The sequence below is a fragment of the Miscanthus floridulus genome, chromosome 1 (assembly GCF_019320115.1).
Source record: "Miscanthus floridulus cultivar M001 chromosome 1, ASM1932011v1, whole genome shotgun sequence".
NCBI lineage: Eukaryota > Viridiplantae > Streptophyta > Magnoliopsida > Poales > Poaceae > Miscanthus > Miscanthus floridulus.
In genome coordinates this window covers 202,013,244-202,031,822 of record NC_089580.1, presented here as the reverse complement: position 1 = coordinate 202,031,822, position 18,579 = coordinate 202,013,244, and the positions used below count along the sequence as shown (strand labels likewise).

General features: G+C 46.2%; 3 protein-coding genes across 5 annotated transcripts; all 3 read left to right on the top strand.

Moving 5' to 3' along the window:
* The first annotated feature begins 626 nt into the window (after positions 1-626).
* LOC136470239 (uncharacterized) lies at positions 627-3,474 on the top strand. The gene is made up of 4 exons (XM_066468151.1): positions 627-648; positions 825-1,108; positions 1,210-1,432; positions 2,646-3,474. The coding sequence occupies exons 1-4, from the start codon at positions 627-629 to the stop codon at positions 3,086-3,088; spliced, it is 972 nt and encodes a 323-aa protein (XP_066324248.1). The 3' UTR covers positions 3,089-3,474.
* A 5,784-nt stretch (positions 3,475-9,258) lies between these two features.
* On the top strand, positions 9,259-14,099 carry LOC136450636 (DNA (cytosine-5)-methyltransferase DRM2-like). 2 transcript variants are annotated; one of them, XM_066451186.1, is made up of 8 exons: positions 9,259-9,633; positions 9,947-10,093; positions 10,355-10,460; positions 10,548-10,594; positions 10,693-10,857; positions 12,099-12,198; positions 12,644-12,735; positions 12,829-14,099. In XM_066451186.1, the coding sequence occupies exons 1-8, from the start codon at positions 9,628-9,630 to the stop codon at positions 13,987-13,989; spliced, it is 1,824 nt and encodes a 607-aa protein (XP_066307283.1). In that variant the 5' UTR covers positions 9,259-9,627; the 3' UTR covers positions 13,990-14,099. The 2 variants fall into 2 exon arrangements, with proteins under 2 accessions (XP_066307283.1, XP_066307281.1); XM_066451184.1 differs by lacking the exons at positions 9,259-9,633; positions 9,947-10,093 and having other exon boundaries at positions 10,131-10,460.
* A 411-nt stretch (positions 14,100-14,510) lies between these two features.
* On the top strand, positions 14,511-17,215 carry LOC136450655 (stress-response A/B barrel domain-containing protein UP3-like). Of its 2 annotated transcripts, none has more exons than XM_066451207.1 (9): positions 14,511-14,750; positions 14,827-14,935; positions 15,113-15,240; positions 15,323-15,462; positions 15,559-15,627; positions 15,739-15,877; positions 16,088-16,150; positions 16,262-16,305; positions 16,577-17,215. In XM_066451207.1, the coding sequence occupies exons 1-9, from the start codon at positions 14,654-14,656 to the stop codon at positions 16,661-16,663; spliced, it is 876 nt and encodes a 291-aa protein (XP_066307304.1). In that variant the 5' UTR covers positions 14,511-14,653; the 3' UTR covers positions 16,664-17,215. The 2 variants fall into 2 exon arrangements, with proteins under 2 accessions (XP_066307304.1, XP_066307313.1); XM_066451216.1 differs by having other exon boundaries at positions 14,515-14,750; positions 14,836-14,935.
* Positions 17,216-18,579: the final 1,364 nt, after the last annotated feature.

Here is an 18,579-nt window from a genome sequence, read left to right as displayed (position 1 = left end):
GTGGTGTTGCTGTCTTGGCCACATTAGCCGATAAGAAGAAGCGACGTTTATCCGCCTGGGAAACCACCCATTGTTCTCGGTGCCAGCCAAATAAGACACCTCCGGCTACATTAGCAGATGGTAGATAGTCATAGTCGAACATAGATCCCAGTATTTCATAAGCCAGTGAGTTACAAATGACGGAGAGCTTTATCTCCTGCAGACACACCAGAGTAGCACGCTCATGGGTCGCTATGTCCTTCACTGAAGCTGAAATTTGGGCAGTGATCTCTAAAATGTCGAATGACAAGTCGCCAAAGCACTCGGCAAAGACCCTTTGCCGAGAAAAATTTTGCCGAGCGGACTTTGCCGAGTGCTACACTCGGCAAAGCCTTTGCCGAGTGCAAAGGGCTCTTTGCCGCGGCCTCGAGTAGTGCTAGCTCATGCATGCATGAATGATGGATCGATGAGCTAGCAGCTGGTAGACAGTAACAATTCATAGGAGTATAATGCAAACTTGCAAAGTAGTAAGGGATTTGTATTAGCAGGATTTGAGATTCCTCCAGGATTAATTGCACTTATATATGGAGCCAGCAGCTAGTAGTAATACCTAGCGCGTGGCTAGGGAAAGTAGTGATGGATCATATATGGCGTTCGTCGCACCGACGCGTACGCGTGTCGAGCAGTGCAACGCCAGAGCTGCCATATATAGCTAGTGCATCAAGCAGCTGCTGCTGGTGGGGGTTACTGGTGGCCGGTGGGTAGGCTGTGAACGTTCACGCGTACGCGCCGGCCGCCCACGCACATCAGAGCTGAGCTATACGGTACACCCTCCGATCGATCAGAACCCTCACGCCTCCCACTGCGCTCTCATCATCTTCTTCTTCCGGGCCTCCGGCGGTCCATCCGGCCAGCATCTATCTCCTTAGGTCATCGTCTGATTCTTGCTTTCTCGATCACCTCGATACGATGGAGATCATCATCCTCTTTCATTTGGTTTCGTTTCTTGCTTACTACTGCTGACGACATCACGACATCCGTCCTATCGCCATCGCGGCAGTTGATCTCCGGCGATCCAATTCCAAGCAACGAAAGGCCGGCGCCTCCGAGTCGCGGGCCGCAGCCGCAGGTGAGTCCATCATCGTGGTCACTTCCTTCCGGCCGGCCGTGCATGTGATCCCGTCCCATCCCTTTGAAACTGTCCGGTAGTCGATCCGTGTCTGGTTGCAGGTGAACAACAACAAGGGCTACGTACGTGGCCATGGCCAACAACAACCAGCCTGCTGCAGCAGCAGCTGCTTCACTGCCACCGGTGGCCGTCATGCCGGCGGCGAACACTCCTCCGCCTGTCGCAACTCACCGTATCCTTCTCACGGTCTGCCTGTGGGCCCTCGTCAACGCCGGCGTCTTTGCCGCCGTCGCATTCATCGCAAACCGCACCCCCTGCACCAAGGTACGTACATTCATCATCGACCATGGATCATTCACGCATAAATAAATTTGTATATATAGCTATATACAGTACTAAGGGTGTGATCGACGTGCGGCGATCTGCATCCGCATGGGATGAGATCGATATTTACAGCCTACCTACCTACCAGTAATCTACCTGGAGTTACTGGTGTGTGTGTGTGTGTGTGTGGAGTAAATTTCACGACCGTCGTGTTCCTGTGTCACAGCATGCATGATCGATCGAAACTAAGTAGTAGATTGCAGGCGGATATGATCCTTTATCATCCGTGTGTGAGCACGCACGCAGACGCAGCATTATATATGTGCATGCTTGCGGCAGCTGACTGACAACAGCAGCGCTAGTCACGGCCGGTCATCAGTTGCATGCAATGCATTGGCGCCGCGCGCGCGATAGCAACCCAACAATGCCTGCATCGATCGATCAGATTGCGTGCAGTACTGATGAGTGCTCTACTGCTCTCGATCGACGTCTCCCACGCACAATCCATCACATCGATCCACATGCATGCGCATGCCCTACATACTCATGTTCATGCATGCTTGAATTGGCTTGCTAGCTGTGTTGCTCTCCCCATGCGGTTTAATTCCAATCAAACTTATCAACCGTACTGTTTCATCAAAATAATAGTGTTTTTCTCTCATAACAAATCAGCATCAGTCATTTTTCCAACCAGTCTAACGAGACGAATATATAATTTCCAGCGATCGTACATACGTAAGTCGTGCACTAAAAAAGTAAACGAGAAGATGGTACATATATTAATTCGGATACGAGAGGATGGTACATTAATTCGGAAACAAGGCCTAAAAAATGTGTGTCAACAGAACAGGGGAATTAAACGCTTGGGCTAATTTGGAAACTCAAGTCTCCTTAGGATCCCTGACTTTTTTCAAGGTGGGAAATACATGGACAAATAATTTGAATAACTATTTAGTTCTCCATGGAAGGTTTTCTATTCCTGGGTGTGCCTTTTCTTCCAAATTAGCCCTTAGCACACACAAATTTTTTTTTTGGGTGAATTCAGTGCACAAAACTACCGTGATCCATGGGCACGAGCGAGTGGCACTTCATTCCTGTAGTGGGAAGGGTGGTGGCCCGGCCGGCCTCTTCCGAGCTCCACTCAATGCTGATTTCATCATCACGTCTCAACGTGACTGCATGTGCATGATGTTGATCGGTGCACTGATTTCAGCGGCACTTGCCACGCGAGCAGCAAACTGGCTCTGTACCTTTTCTGATTTATACACGGAACGACGACGAATCATCGATCGAGAGCGCAGCACGGGTCATCTATCACGCCCTCGCCTGGTGAGACCATGGGCCTCGCGTTCTCATCGCCAGGCTGCTGCGGCAGGCGGGCATGCTAGGTTCTGCCCTTCCCGTGCTCAGGCGCACCGACCGCGACATGAACTCGGAGAGGTGCGACAACGAGCAGGTGATCGCCGTGACAGGCCGGCGAGGAAGCGCAGAGTCGACGGGCGGTGGTGTGGGTCCGACCGGCGAGTGCTGCCGCGAGCATGCGGGCTTGGCGAGCGTAGTGCACCAGCGAGCCCGATAAGGTCCGACCAGAGACGGAGAGGAGAACAGAGTGAGGGAGGGAGACTACATGGAAAGTTGTATGCATGTCTACAGTAAGCATACAAAATGGCATATTTCAAGCTCTAGAGAAATGGTAATGCCCACAATTGAATATGTAATCAATAATGATATGTTATGTGCGTCCGTCGGTGACTCCCGTCCGGACTTGGCTCATCCTCATCCATTCAACCGCGTACCCCGTCCGTGTCGAACGCCCGCTCTGCGCTGCGCGCTCCCGCTCGCCGGAGCCGCCCCCGCCCCCGCCCGCGCCACGTGCCTCCCCGCCTGGACTTGCACCTCCTGTCGCGGCCGCGCTCCATCCGCCTGCCGCGGCCACTGCCAAGGTTCGTGCCGTCGAGGGAGCTCCGCACCAACGACGTCCACATAATCTGTAGCATCGAGCTCCACGCCGGGGTTGAGCTCCACAACGACGAGCTCCATTCATCCAAGCAGCAAGGTGACATTGCGCTGAAAGCGCATGTTGCAAGCGTATGTTTCAAGTGTTTCAGTTATTCTTAGAGGTATGTTGCAAAGGTTTCGTATGGATGTTGCAAAAATAGATTAGGATGTCGTATATGTTGCAATGGTTGTACACTTATGTTGCAAACATATGTTCATAATGTTTAGTCTATTGTTTCACATATATGTTGTAAGTGTTTTATCTGGATATTGCGTATGTGTTGCAATGGTTTTTCAAGTGCTTCATGTGTTTTTTTAAGTGTTTCGGACGCATGTTTCAAATGTTTTATCTGTCTTCAGATGTGTGTTACAAGTGTTGTATCTGGATGTTTTAAAAGTAGATCGGGTGTTGCATCTCCCTACTCACATTATGTTGCCTCGACTTGTGTCTCCTCCGCGCCTTCTGCTGCCTTGCATACTTCTCAGACAGGGGAGGGGGCGCGTCAGGGGCCGGCCGAGGGGACGCTCCGGGGATGACGACGCGGACGCGAGCGTACGCTCTCCCCTTACGTCACGTGGACAGGTAGCGCTTCGGTTCATTTTTATGTTACGCGGGGATGCTTAGATGGGATGCTCCCGTTGGTGGGCCTGGGACCAGGAGCTAGGCCATGGTTCGGTTGGCTAGGACTAGAAACTGCGTCTAGACGCGTTGATGGTGACGTCGAGACGCTAGTGCCTTCAATTTATAGTCGCATAGATGTAGTTAATCTTTGTTTTTATAGCATGTGGGCCCATGTAGTCTTTTCTTCTCCTACCATCACAGCCCATGAATGGCCAAGAATCTTTTTCTCAAGGGCCCATGAATCTTTTTCTCAAGGCATATATGCTATGCCAAAATTTTATTAGAGTTCTTGCAATGTTGGCCTCGTTGGCACATTCATGGTGTTTGGTTAGGCCGAGGAATAAAATAACATTGGAGGAAATCTAATATAGATGCTGGCTAGGGCTTAGGCGTCTCCAATGACGTTGGCAAAATCACGATCTAGCCGGATGTGGAAATAACTAAAGAAAAAAACTGTATATATAGGTATAAATATAGGTGTAGACGCGAGGCACAGTGTCGCCCAGAGGCAAAGACAGTCTCCTGTTCGTTTGTTTTATCAGTTATGATGCAATATTTCTCTCTCACAATAAATCAGCGAACAGTATTTTTCAGCCTGGCTTTTCAGCGAAACAAACAGTAGACACGTCCTATGCCTGCTCTGCTCTTAATTAGATCTGTTCGAATGCTAATTTACCTCTCAAAAAACTTCTAAACAGTTTTCACCGGAGCTAACTAGTTGTGTGTGTTTCTAAAAATAATTTAATAAAATACTCAAAAGAGATTTGATTATAACTAACGTAAAACAATAAATACTTACAAACAGAGGGAGTATTAATAAATCATTAATCGTTCACGGGAAAATGAATCGCATGAATGATTAACAAAAACGAAGTTGATTAGACACATATCAAAACATCAACTTTATGAATAGAAAAAACAAACAATATAATCTCCTACTCCCTCTATCTCAAATGGAATATAATTATCACTTTTCGAGGAGCCAAATAATTTTAAGTTTACCAAATCTATAAAAATTACAAAAGTTACCGAATAAATATCATTAGACTAATTATGAAATATAATTTTACAGTAAATCTAATTGGAAACATAAACATTGGCAATATTTTTTTAAAACTTAGCTAAACTTAGAAAAGTTTGACTTATCCAAGATGTCGAATTGCGTACTTTCCGTCCCATCCTGAAGTTCAAAATTTGTCAAAAAAAAAAAAAAACTGCAGTTGTTAGGGTACGTGAGACCCACTCATTAAAAAAGAGTTCCTTGCTAAGCCATTTCTCATAGAGCGTACTCCAGGAACCACAGGTGACCGGCCGCACCGTAGTTAAGAAACACGGAACTTTTGGTCTACTCGTTGAAGGTGTATTTATGTAATTTCACATCTGTCTTGGTTGCCGTGCATTGCCGTGCATTGGAGTCTTTTTAGGACGGAGAGAGTAGACAAAAACATGTGAGACTAGTCAAAGACTATCACGCAAATCTTGTCATGTCAGGTGGGTTGGTTCTATCTCCACCACACAAATGTTACTGTAGTACTGCCTCTTGCCTGGAAAGGAGGTAACTATGGTACGCATATCGGTTGAAGTGTTTCACTTTCAACAAAGTTTCTGGTAAATAGTAGTCACATTTCTGACTCTAAATCAATTTGTTATAAAAATACGTTTCGTAATTAATTTAATAATATTTATTCAATATTATAAATAATCATATTTTTTTATTTATAATTAGTTAAACTTGGTACATTAAGATATGATATTATTTTAGAATTGTATGTTTTTAGGGGCGGAGAGATTAGTATTCTTCTCCATTCAGGGAAAAAAAAATACAATTCTAGAGCAGCTTTTCCAGCGCTAAAGAGGTGCTACTGTTTGATACAGAACTCTGCTTACATGCTCTGTTTCTCTTGGCTGATAAGACATGACTGAAAGTATTGTTGGCTAATTTGTTGTAAGAGAAAAATATTGTTCGTTCATTTTTTTAAAAAAAAGTGCCGTGAAATTCGAATGGCCTATTAACTTCTCTATCCGTGGTAGATTTCGGTACGGAACGGAAGTTTACTCCTGGATCCTAGCCTCAGAGGGTCTTGTTCTGGTTTCGAACTAGCTCATACAAGAACGAAGAATTAGCACTTGCCGTGGCTGCAACTATGAACATAGAGTCTGTTCGCTTGTTGGTTTCAGCCAACCCAAATTAGTCAGCCAATAATGTTTTTTTCTTACAATAAACTAGCACCAGTCAGCCCAAACCAGCCTAGAAACCAACCAGCGAACATGCCGATAGCTCGCAGCCTATCATGCACACCGTGTGGCCGATTCTAAACTTTCGAATCACCGAGATACTTTCCTTTTAAAATGTTTTAAAATTTTTAATTAACCATGCCATTTTCATAAAAACAGTTTAAGATTCTTAAAAGAGATTAGCATGGATAGATATCCGTGGACGGAAGGAGTATTACTAAATCATTAATGAAAAATGAATTACATGAAAGATAACACAGTTAATTATACACGTATCAAAATGTCACTTATTTATGATTGGTATAATAAATAATTTAATAGCACCTCTTATATGAAACCGTGTAAAAAAAGGTTAAAGCTGGCACGTATTAGTGAGTGACAGCTATAATAATAAATCATATGTCCACTGGTATAATAAATATTGTATTACTATTTTTATATAAAATCGTATAAGAATAGTCTAAGCTGTCACGTCATGTAGTACGTGACAGCTATGATAATAAATACATTGGGTCCCTCTCTAGGCCACCACCACACCACAACCAAGACAGCTTTTCTCTCTCCTCCCACTTACATCGAAGACAGTTTTTCTCTCTCTTTCCCCTTTTTTCCCTATTGTTCCGGAAACTCTCCTCTCCCACTTGCATTGCACTGACACGTATATGCTGCGAGTCTGCGACTGCAACTCTGTACTCACTCGTGTGCCTTCCCAAGTTCCCATATTTGAAAGGAAAATCCGGAACCCTGCTGATTTCTAGTATTAGCATAGGAAAACGCTCCCTTAACAAATCATTAATATCTTTCGCATGAGAATAAATCACATGAATGGTTGACAACGATAAACCCTGTTCACTTAACAACCCTGTATAGTTCGCAGGCACTCATGCACGCCGTGTGGCCGATTCTAACTTTCGAATCACTGAAATACTTTTCTTTTAAAAACATTCTAAATATTTGAATTAGCCATGACATTTTACAAAACAATTTAGGATTCATAAAAGAGATTAGCATCCGATAGATATTTGTGCACCGAGGGAGTATCGATAAATCACTAATATCTTTCGTATGAAAATAGATTCCATGAAAGATAACGCAAATTTAATTATACACGTATCAAAATCTCGCTCGCTACCTGGGACGCGACAGGGCGGTGCATGCGCTCACCGGGACACAGCCGGTGGCGCGGTCGAGTGATGCCCGCTAACTGGGACGCGAGGGTAGAGGCACGTCGTGCTTGCTCACTGGGTTGGCGCGACGGAGCGACCGCTCGCTCGCCGGGACGCGGCGGGGCACACGAGGCCGACAGAGCAGATAATTGAGCCGCACCAGGCACCGAAGACGTCGCCTGCTCTCCATCACCATCGTTTTGATCTCGGCCCTGTTGTGTTGGGGGTCGCTTCTCTCCTCTCAGTCGTGCTAAAAGCTATTGTCTCCCTGCCTCGTTTCAACTTGACCGCTGGATCGGCTGTTAGTAAGCAGCGGAGAAAATCCCATTGATTCTCTCCTTCCTCTCGGCACTGCCTCCACCTGCCCTCTGCCTCACTCGGGCACCGGAGCCATGGCAGGACCTGAGCGTGACAGACTCGTCTCCTCGATCAGGAACCGCAGCCGGAGCAGGATCGAACACGATGGATCCTCCTCCTCTAGCGGCGACATGGACTCATAGGCCCTGTTCGGCTTACCTCATATTCGACTTGTTCGACTTCTTTTTTTAGTCGAAACAGTATTTTTTTCTCACAACAATTCAGCCGGAACAGTGTTTTTCAGCCAGTTTCAGCCAAGTTTCAGACCAGCGAAACCAGGGTGTTGAAGGGGTATCCTGCATCCCTCAGTACACTTACGTCGTGTTTGGTTGCCCTACTCGTATCTTTTGCCTGCATCTTTTTAATCGTTTGCCCTTCTTCATCCCGCACGCTTCTGTCTTCTAGATTTCTCCTTCCTTCATGATGCAGGATGACTTGATTCACCCAGGATACAGAGACCCATGCGTCAGACAAAAAAAAAAACTGATACATGCATGCAACCAAACACAATCACATCTCATATTAGATCAATAACAAAGATAACCAAACACGACCACTTGCATAAGCTCAACCCAGCTTCTTGGCTCGGTCTACGACCAATCACGCCCGCTTGCAAAGGCGGGACGCCTCCTTCTCTGACGGCGGTGCCCACCACTGCATCAAAAAAGGAGTCGGTCTCGCCGTGGTAATTGCCGAAGGGGGTATGAACCCGCGAGTCATGACTTTGGAATAGATTTTAATTTTGAGTGTTTTGGACCTAAATGTTCAGGACCATGAGTTTAAGGATTGCCAATGTATTTAACTCTATTTGTTCTATGAAACTATATTATATAAAAGATAACCTAAAGTATTTATTTGATATAATAAATAATTTAATAATATATTTTATATAAAATTCATATAGAAACGGTTAAAGATGATCATAATATCTGTGGTGCCTTAAAAGCTGTCACGTGATATGCGTGACAGCTACAATGCTTTAAATAACTTAATAACATCTCCTATTATAAAATTAGGTGAAAACGGTCCACGGCTGTCACGCTATGTGCGTGACAGCTGTGGTGCCTTAAATGCTGTGGGATGGATGGCAGATGAATTGGCTGGTTCTTTCCGTCACCGTCACGTAAAAGCAGTTTTTTATCTCTCTTCTCATTATCTCGTGATCTGCGCTGCGCCGTGACTCTGCATCCGGCCGTGTGCCTCACCAAATTCGGAATGGAACCCCGAACCTAGACCCCACCGGCTTCTGTTATCATCGGGAAATGCTCCCCATACGAATGACCACTGACCAGCCGCCACACGGGATCTTTCACCGCTTACACGTACCGGCCTAGTGGTTACTGACAATGCCGCACCCTCTCGCTGACAGCCCTGGTCGCATGAGGCGGTCCCCACATGCCAGTGGTGTACGACCGTCGATGTGCCCATTGCTCGTGCTGTTTGGCGGGCGCGGCGCCTGAGTTTCTCGTTGAGACTTGCTTGGAGATTCGCCGTCTCCCCCCCCCCTCGTCTAAAGCGGGCAAAGCAGAGACGGTGGAGGCAGGCAGAGCCGCCCTGTCGCCGGCGCGGCCTCCTGCTCCTCCTCCTCTGCCACCGCCTCCCAAGTCCCAGCGCCCCCACGGGAAGGGAGATGCGGCAGAGGTAGTACGTGGGGAGGCTGTGGAGCGGTCAGCGGAGGGCGGAGAGACGGTGCTCCGGGCCACGGCGTCCGGGGTCTTCGGGTCCGTCGCCGCAGCTTCCGGCCGTTCCAGGCCCGAGGAAAACGCGAGGGATCGAGGGAAAGGTATCCCCCGGAGCCCCTTCGAGAAGGTTCCGGAATGGCGGTAAGACTTTCCTTTCTGTCCCCTGCTTTCCTCTGCTCTGTCCCCTTCCATGTATTGTGAAGGGATGATCTCCCGCGCCATGAATTCTTGATACTAATAGTCTGGTCCGCTGCCACGGTGATTCCGCGCGTTAGATTGGGTTCTCTGATGTCTCGAGGTTGGGTTTTGTTCCTTTCTGCTGCTCAACGCTGGGGTTTTCTTAACACTGGATCGAGTTAGAGCTTGCATTTTGGATGCTATTTCGGGATTGATGGCGGTTTGGTCCTATTGTTGGTCGATGTGCCTGATGTTTAGTTCTTAATTCGTGTCACAGCACTGGGTTAGCGACGGTGATGGCAGTGACAGCTTCGAATGGGATAGTGATGGCAATGGGGAGGAGGCAGCGAGCTTCAACGCTGCTGGCGCTGGTCCGTCAGTTCTGTCAGCAGCGAACACTGATGATCCAGGTCCATCGACACAGGTAAGCCAGCTAACTGATCCATACATATGCAGCAATGTGTGAACTCAGTAGCTAGTTGTTCTTCAGTTCATGTTACTCAGGGGTATTCAAACCACTTGTGCCAAACTGGCCGGGGTGGGGGTGGATATATATGGTAATCTCCTACAGAATCAGGATCATGATCAGTGTATAGCGGACATGAATACTCTCAATGTTACTGTTACCTTGTTTCTAGTGGCTACGATTGTAATGTTTCTGTTTGATCGTGGGGCTGATTTTAAGGTTGCTAATGGCAATGGGAAGGCTGGGCCATCTGCCTCTTTGGTTCAGAAGTATATGGACATGGGTTTCGCAGAAGAGATTGTTCTGAAGGCTATGAAGGACAATGGTACTTAGCTAATAACCCATTTCTTCTCATTTACTTAGATTCTAGGTGATTTTATATACTCTATCTGACAGCTGCTTTTTCTTTCAGGGGATGATGGAGTAGATTCGTTAGTTGAGCTTCTTCTTACTTACCAGGTATTCATTTGTGTTCATGCTTCTATTAGTTATTCTTTGATGATGCTGTTGCATGGTGTCAAAGAGGATTTGTATTTACGAAGTGATGCCAAATGCAGGAACTAGGCAATGACCTCAAAGTGGATAACGGCTTTGCTTCTGGTTGTGTCCCCCAAACTGTTGACGATAGTGATGATGATGACATTCTAGGAAACTGGGATGATGAGGATGCTGGTGGGAGAAGCACCAGGGTTGCTAACTCTGTTGATGATTCTGGAGACGAGGTATTTTGATGCGCCCCCTTGGTGACTGTATGCGTTTACTTTATTCTTTTGAGAAACCTGCTATGTATTTAGTTTGCTTCAATCATATATACTTCTGCATGAAACTTGTTTAATGTTAATCCAGTATGTAGACTAATAAAAAAAACCATAAGGTTCCTTACTTTTACTTGCACCTGTTCCTTTGGTTTTCAAACAGCTTTTAGCTACATAGCTGTACTAGAAAGCCATTCTACTTTGTTTTTTCCCTTATATTTTGGCACAGCTGGGTTCTTTTAGGCAAAACAGCATGTTCCCATGAAACCAAATTCCTTAATTTTGTAAGAAAATCGTATCGGTAAGATGGTAAGCAAGATAGTTGTGTCAATCATAAACTTGGAACTATTGCATTTCATCTTATGCGTATGATTAGAACTCTCGTGTTAGTGACATTCTTGAACAAGACGCCACCATGGACTAACAAATGAAATTCCAAAATTGTGGGTGGATCGTGAATGATGAGTTTCTTATGACATTCATTTCTTTGTACTTAAGTTTGCTGTACCCCCTCCTCCCTGTAATAGCACTCTCTCCTACTGTTTTAATTCACGAAAAAAAAACTTTAGTTATGGGTTATAATCAGTGGCGGAGCGTGACCACAAACCAGGGGGGGGGGGGGGGGGGGCGCAATTACCCAAGCCTTTTGTTTACTACTTCCATGTTCAGTTTAGCTACTATTACCCATGCTTAGCATAGATTATTCTTAAGAAGAAAAGAAAAGACAAAAAAGAGAGGAGCTGCAGTAGTGTATGCTAACAGAGGCGAGTTGAGCACAGAGACTAAAAAATGTTCCCAGTATGGCCTTAACGTGGCTCCGCCACTGGTTATAATCTATTTCCTTTCTGATACTTGTGCAAATCGATCACTGATCCTGAGAATTGGAGGCTCTGTAGTGCAACAACATTGCTGTTCAACTCTAACATTGAACTTGCATTGTACTTTCTGGTGTTTGGCATGTGACTTCATGTAGCTGAGAGTTGATTGAATTGGACTACAGCTGGACTTCCATTTTTTTTACACATTACATTTGTTTTTCTCAGTAAAAAAGCTAATTGTTTTCCTAACTTGTCCATAGTTATGATACTTCCCATTTTTTAACACATTACAAGAATTGTTGTTTTTGTCCTTTGGAGAAGGTAATTGCAATGCTAGTTTATGTAGCTTGTCAACTGTATTCTCAGTGCTTTCCTGTGCTTTCTTCACAGGATTTCTTACATGAGATGTCACATAAGGACGACAAAATTGATTCCTTAGTTAAAATGGGGTTTCCTGAAGACGAGGCTGCACTGGCTATTACTAGATGCGGTGTGCTCTCTGAACCTTTGTTCCGTGCTCCTCTGTTTGCCTTTAGAATCCTGAGCAAAATAAACATCAATTTCCAACCTTGAAAGTAGGATATGCTCTTATATAGAATAAATCAGTTGAATAATAACATTGCCATTTTTAATTTTATGTCAAACTTTCTATTGGTTTATCTCTGGATTTTGAGAATTTTCCTCAAATGCTGTATGTTGGAACTCGTAAATTGGCTGCAATCTTGAACTGAGATAACTTAGAATGGTTGATTCTTGCTGTCAAATAAAACTGTTTTTGCATGTTTCATGCAACTTGTACCACTCAGATTCTGTCCTTGTCCCTGTTTTATTTTAACTTAATCTTCAGAGTTTTATTATTCGAACTTGTCAAAGTATGCTCCAAATGCCCCTGTTCACTGATCATGCACTGTCGTCTGTGGTTTAAAATTACTCAGGGCTGGATGCATCTATTTCTGTTCTGGTGGATTCAATATATGCTTCACAGACTGCAGGAGATGGTTACTGTGGCAATTTGTCTGACTATGAGGTTCGTCTTAGGTGAACTGTCCGTACAAGTCTGCAATAAGATTTAGTTCTAATTTAATGGTCTGATAATGGAACTGTGTTTGCAATACTGCAGGATAATTCCTATGGAGGGATAAACAAGGGAATGTTCATGGATGGGAACAAAAAAAAGAGAAAGAGATATGGAGGTCAAGCACAGGGAAGTAGAGGCCCATTAGATGGTAGCGCTGATGAACCCATGCCGCTCCCAAATCCAATGGTTGGATTGAGCTTGCCAGATCAGTGGCCAAGACCAGTGAACAGAGATCTACCTTCACAAGCTATGGGTCCACCATACTTCTACTACGAGAATGTTGCTCTTGCTCCAAAAGGTGTCTGGACTATCATATCAAGATTCTTGTATGATATTCAGCCGGAGTTTGTGGACTCGAAGTACTTCTGTGCTGCTGCCAGGAAAAGAGGTTATATACACAATTTGCCACTTGAGAACAGGTCACCTCTCCTCCCTAAACCTCCAAGGACAATATCCGCAGCATTTCCTCGTACCAAGAGGTGGTGGCCATCATGGGACACAAGACAACAGTTCAATTGCCTCCAGACTTGTGTGTCTAGTGCAAAACTGTTAGAGAAGATTCGTGTAACCCTTACAAACAGTTCAGATCCACCTCCTCCAAGAGTTCAGAAGTTGGTGTTGGAGGAGTGTAGGAAATGGAATCTCGCTTGGGTTGGCTTAAATAAGGTTGCTCCTCTAGAGCCTGATGAGATGGAGTTTCTACTCGGCTTTCCGAAGGATCACACCAGAGGTATCAGCAGGACAGAGAGGTATCGATCTCTAGGAAATTCATTTCAAGTTGATACTGTTGCTTACCATCTCTCAGTCCTCAAGGATATGTACCCACAAGGCATGAATGTACTGTCTTTATTCTCTGGTATTGGAGGAGCAGAGGTAGCTCTCCATAGGCTTGGTATACACATGAAGACAGTTATTTCAGTAGAGAAGTCTGAGGTCAATAGGACGATTCTGAGGAGTTGGTGGGATCAGACACAGACCGGTACTTTGATTGAGATCAATGATGTGCAGACACTGACATCTGAGAGGATCGAGACATATATTAGAAGAATTGGCGGCTTTGATCTTGTGATTGGTGGAAGTCCCTGTAACAATCTTGCTGGGAGCAACCGTCACCACAGAAATGGTTTGGAGGGCGAACATTCTTCATTGTTCTTTCAGTATGTTAGGATCTTAGAGTCCGTCAAGTCCATCCAGCGTTTGTAGTTTTTTAGAATCTTTATTGTTTTGGTTCGTTGTGATCAAACTTGTGAATAATTTGAAGGTCGACTGGTGTAATTCTCATGTCACTCTAATTTAGGCTACTTTTAATTTAATCTCCTTTGAAGGGCGGGCCTAGAGCAAGCGGTAGAGTCTTACCGCCTGTGACCGGAAGGTCCCGGGTTCGAGTCGCGGTCTCCTCGCATTGCACAGGCGAGGGTAAGGCTTGCCACTGACACCCTTTCCCAGACCCCGCATAGAGCGATCCCGCTCTCTGCACTGGGTACGCCCTTTTTTTAATTTAATCTCCTTTGGTGATCATGCAAATTGATGTTGGTGCAATTCTGTGGCACCGTTTGGTGATCAAAGTGTTGGTGCAGTTCTGTGGCACTGGCAGCTCTGATACTAGTTTCTATTTCTCAATGAGAGATCTAGTATCTTTGTTGCAAAAAAAATATCTGAAATTGTGGAGCTGTGAAAAGGACAGTGCTATTAGCTCCAACCACCCACTGATGGTGAGGACAGAGGATGCCCTGCCGCACTATGTGCACCCAACCCAAAAGATCCTGCTTTTGCTCACGGTTACCACCATACCACAACTCCACCCAAAACCATAAAAACCTGTGTGGCAACAATGAGAGCTAAAGCTTCCAGGCTCTGAATCGTCAGGATGTCTGTGCCGGCATCAGCCCAGGTGCCTCACATCATACGACCTGTTGGGAGCTGCTTTAGGTTGCATCAACTATCTGCGCAGAATTTGGACCGATGTGAGTTCTCGATCTCAGCTTTGGCCTTCTTTTTGAAGTGTATGCATGTTGAATATAGATTCTGAAGTCCCTTGAGTTTGTGTAGGTCGCAGATGGTGGGGGACTGGAAAGAAGATGATTCTTTCCACTCGTGGTGTGCTTGAATCCAGCAACGGTGCACATTCTGGTGGCCTTATGAAGAAAAGGTGAGTGGTTTCTAAGTGCTGCATTACCAAATCACTTCAAAACTGTAAAATTGTTGCGCAGAAATTGACACTGAAAGTATCATATTTACAATGAGTGTTCTAAATTCTGCTTGCTGTCACCTCATACCCTGGACTATGCAGAGCTGTAGTATACAGCTGATCTAGTACACTTTGCAGAAAGATTGTGGAGCACATTATTCTGCTTAGAGCCAAGCCAAACATCTCAGATGCCGAAGAAAAAGATATGCTGGACTACCTATATACATCACAATACCAGATGAGAGGGATCCTCGCAGTCTCATTAGGTTAGGCTTATATACACTTCAACCGCCGAATCAGTTAATAAGTATAAACTTCAATTTGGTATTTGTGATATATTGGATGCAGGCCGCATAGAGGACCCCAACAGCGAGAATTTCACACACGCTGTCTTCATGCGTTTTCAGCAGAAAGAAGACATTGCAAAGTTCCAGAGCAGTGCATACTATTCGAAAGTTCTTGATGAGCACGTAAAACCTGTTTCCTATGTACGCCTCAGCATGTAATCTTCTTTCCGGTTCTTACACCATACTGATTCTCTATGGTCATAGCACCGTGATAGTCACTGTTTGGATAACTTACAGGGCTCGGTTTCTGTAGATTTCGAGTCCGAGGTGGAAGATGACATTATACCTCTCTTTCGTAGGGGAGAGGTAACTCAAGCTACCTTATCCTGGCGTAAATTGATACCATTCTTTAGCTATGGAAAAAATGTGCCACTGTCCATTTTTGCACTAAAACAGAAAAGTTGGTTCCTGTGGCAGGATTTTAACTATGGTGTCGAGTTTATGCTGCTGATATCTTTCTTTAAGACTGCATCTAGAGAGGCAACGGAGGATGCATTAGCTTCTCTTCAGAAGTTGATCAGCCAATGCAGCTCTTTTATTGTGCAGGCAACCTGTGGTAAGACAACATGATATCCTTATGGTTCTTCTGTCACATTGCCACTGCGATTGTGAATTTGCTGTACACGTTGCTATGGCTGAAGACATATAACCTGTTTATCTTGTTTCACATACATTGTTATTAACATGTGCAGTTTCTCTTACCAATACTTTTTTTTTCCAAAATCTCAAGTAACTGCTTCTAATGTTATACTTCTATTTTGTATAGGCTGCTGTTTGGATCATCCGGATAATGGATACAATCATGCTGCAGTAATCCGTTTCCCATCATGTTAGTGGGCTATAAGTTCTGTCTCATCCTATGCATAAGTCAGAATCTCTGTGTATAAGTTAGCAGCATGTTAGAGCTACGGTTGCTTACTCAATTTGTCGTATCATGCAGTTGACGACTTCAAGCTGTTCAGGGAGAGCACGGAGTACAAGGATGTAAGAACTCTGCTCAAATGTATTTCATATCTTGAGTTTCCTGCATACCACATTCGACTTACCCGAGTAAATTAAAACTAAAAAAAAAATACAAGATAGAGGTACATACAGAATGATGGTGCACACATGCAGGGTTGGATTCCAACTCTGAACTGAAGTAGGATAGCAAACTACAGCCATTGCCTGAATCCACACTCTTCCATAGGACTACTACTAGTCTTTGTCATCTCCATAATAAGTATAACCTGTGTGTTTGGCCTGTGAGTTGCAGATGTGGGCATCGAAGTTCCACCCGATCGTGGAGAAATCTCTGCACCTGCATTTCACCGTTGACCCCGTGGGGAACCAGCTGATGTAGACCGAGTGATGACTGGGATTCTGCTCTGACTACTCTGAGTTTGCTACGTGGTCGGTTGTCTACTTTTCTCTGAGCTGCTGCAAGCCTGCAGTGGAAATGTGGAATGTTCAGGTTGGACAAGAAAGACCGGTGTACCCTCTCCAGATGAACACAGATAATCTTGCTGGGAGTTCCATCTCATATTACTGTTTGCCGCAGGCCCTGTTCGCTTCTCTTATAATCCGTACTTTTCAGCTTTGTTTTTTTTTTCAGCCGGAACAGTATTTTTCTCTCACAACAAATCAGCCGGAACAGTATTTCGGCTTACTTTTTCAGCGAAGCGAACGGGGCCGTCTGCACGCAAGTTCTGTTCTGCCCCCCCACATCGAGAAACCAACCGTGGGCGTGGACAGACATTTCCTTGTTCCTGTGAATGCATGAATGTTACAAGCCAAGTGCTTAACTGAGAGGTGCTCCTGATCCAATCCAAGCTGTGTGAATCAACTGCATCTCTTACCTTTTCACTTAGAACAGATGTCATCAGTCATGTGAAGTGTAGACCCAATTCGTGCACCTCCTCTTGGATTTTCTCGTGTGTTTGCAGTTTGACTGCTGCTAACTACAGTAGCAGCAGAGCATGACACGGCAAACAAAGCAAAGCGGACAACCTGCATTGCCATTGGCCAGCCTGCGTTGCGTTGCGTGGCCACACCGGTCAAAATTAAAACGGGGAGCAAGCGGAGAACGCGGAACGGCTTGCCGTCCGCCGGCAAGGTCGCCGGAGGCCGACGGTTTCGACCACCGTGGCATCGATTCGGATGGCTGTCTCCTGGGCAGAGCCATGGCAAGTCCCCGGCTGCCAACCACTGGGCTGGGCGCTGGCGTGACTGTGCGGTCGGGTGATCGGTGGTCGCCGTGCGTCATCCTCCAAGAGACCGGCCGGAGAGCTGGACGATGCGACGCCGGAGAACGATCGACGCACACCGGCCGGCCGTGCCTGCCCCGTGCGTTGTCCAGAAAAATCGTGTGGCCGTGCGAGCAAAATAAATTCTGCGGCCGAAACGAAGCAACGGAATCTGCCGTACGCTGACAGGGACCAAATCGACGGCGCCGTCTCAACGGCACCAACACCGGTCAGGACACACAGCGCGCGGCGAGCAGTGAGGAGCGGCTGAATGCTGTGGGTGGCCTCGGCTCCGGCGCCGTGGCCGGCGTGCGTCCCCTTCCGTCCGTGTACTCGCGCGTCTCGTCGCTGCTGTCCATGAAACACTTGTTTGGCGGGCCGCGGGCGGCGATTGGAATCCGCCGGCATGGCAGGGACCTGTTCCTGATCTCTGCTCTCAGGATCATAAGACTGATCAGGGGTACCTTCAACCTGACAACATCTGAAGCTCTGAAACCCAAAGCCAAAAGAAAAGGTGTTTCGAGAAGCCAAGAGACGGCGAGTTGGCAATGGCGAGTCACCTCATGTTGTGCATCACGGCTATGCTAGGAGACGTGGAGAAGCTAGCCGCAAGAGCACTGGTTCCTGTCGTCATCACGGCCAGGGGCAGGAGCCAACGGAGAGTTTGTAGCTATGCCTATGCGGATGAAGACAACAAGAGCATCTGTACTGTACAGTCACGGTTAGCAGTGGATTGACATGGATGGTGTCATGGCACGTGATTCAATCCGGCACCGCCGGCCGGCCAGACGCCTCTCGCACGCAAGGGCTGCCGTGCGTGACCCGCGCGCCCGCTGCCGCTCGGGTGCCCGGGAGTCTGGACCCCGCTCCCGACGACCGGAGGACGGAGGCCGCCGGCCAGCCACCGTGGCTGGCGTTCCAGGTCTCCACCCACCACCTCCCGGCTCGCTACAGAGCAGACGAGCGGACGACATGGATGGAACCACAACCACCTGCTCTGACTCGCCGTCGACCATGCACGCTTGTTGGCAGA

Bases quoted from the DNA above. Each gene is read 5' to 3' on its own strand.
- LOC136470239 (XM_066468151.1), top strand. From the start codon at position 627: ATGGCGTTCGTCGCACCGACGC. The intron at 1,109-1,209 runs GTGAGTCCATCA...GTCTGGTTGCAG, and splicing joins GTCGCGGGCCGCAGCCGCAG to GTGAACAACAACAAGGGCTA. The intron at 1,433-2,645 runs GTACGTACATTC...CACTGATTTCAG, and splicing joins ACCGCACCCCCTGCACCAAG to CGGCACTTGCCACGCGAGCA.
- LOC136450636 (XM_066451184.1), top strand. From the start codon at position 10,163: ATGTTACTCAGGGGTATTCAAACCACTTGTGCCAAACTGGCCGGGGTG. The intron at 10,595-10,692 runs GTATTCATTTGT...TGCCAAATGCAG, and splicing joins AGCTTCTTCTTACTTACCAG to GAACTAGGCAATGACCTCAA. The intron at 10,858-12,098 runs GTATTTTGATGC...CTTTCTTCACAG, and splicing joins TTGATGATTCTGGAGACGAG to GATTTCTTACATGAGATGTC.
- LOC136450655 (XM_066451207.1), top strand. From the start codon at position 14,654: ATGTCTGTGCCGGCATCAGCCCAGGTGCCTCACATCATACGACCTGTT. The intron at 16,151-16,261 runs GTTAGTGGGCTA...CGTATCATGCAG, and splicing joins AGTAATCCGTTTCCCATCAT to TTGACGACTTCAAGCTGTTC. The intron at 16,306-16,576 runs GTAAGAACTCTG...TGTGAGTTGCAG, and splicing joins AGAGCACGGAGTACAAGGAT to ATGTGGGCATCGAAGTTCCA.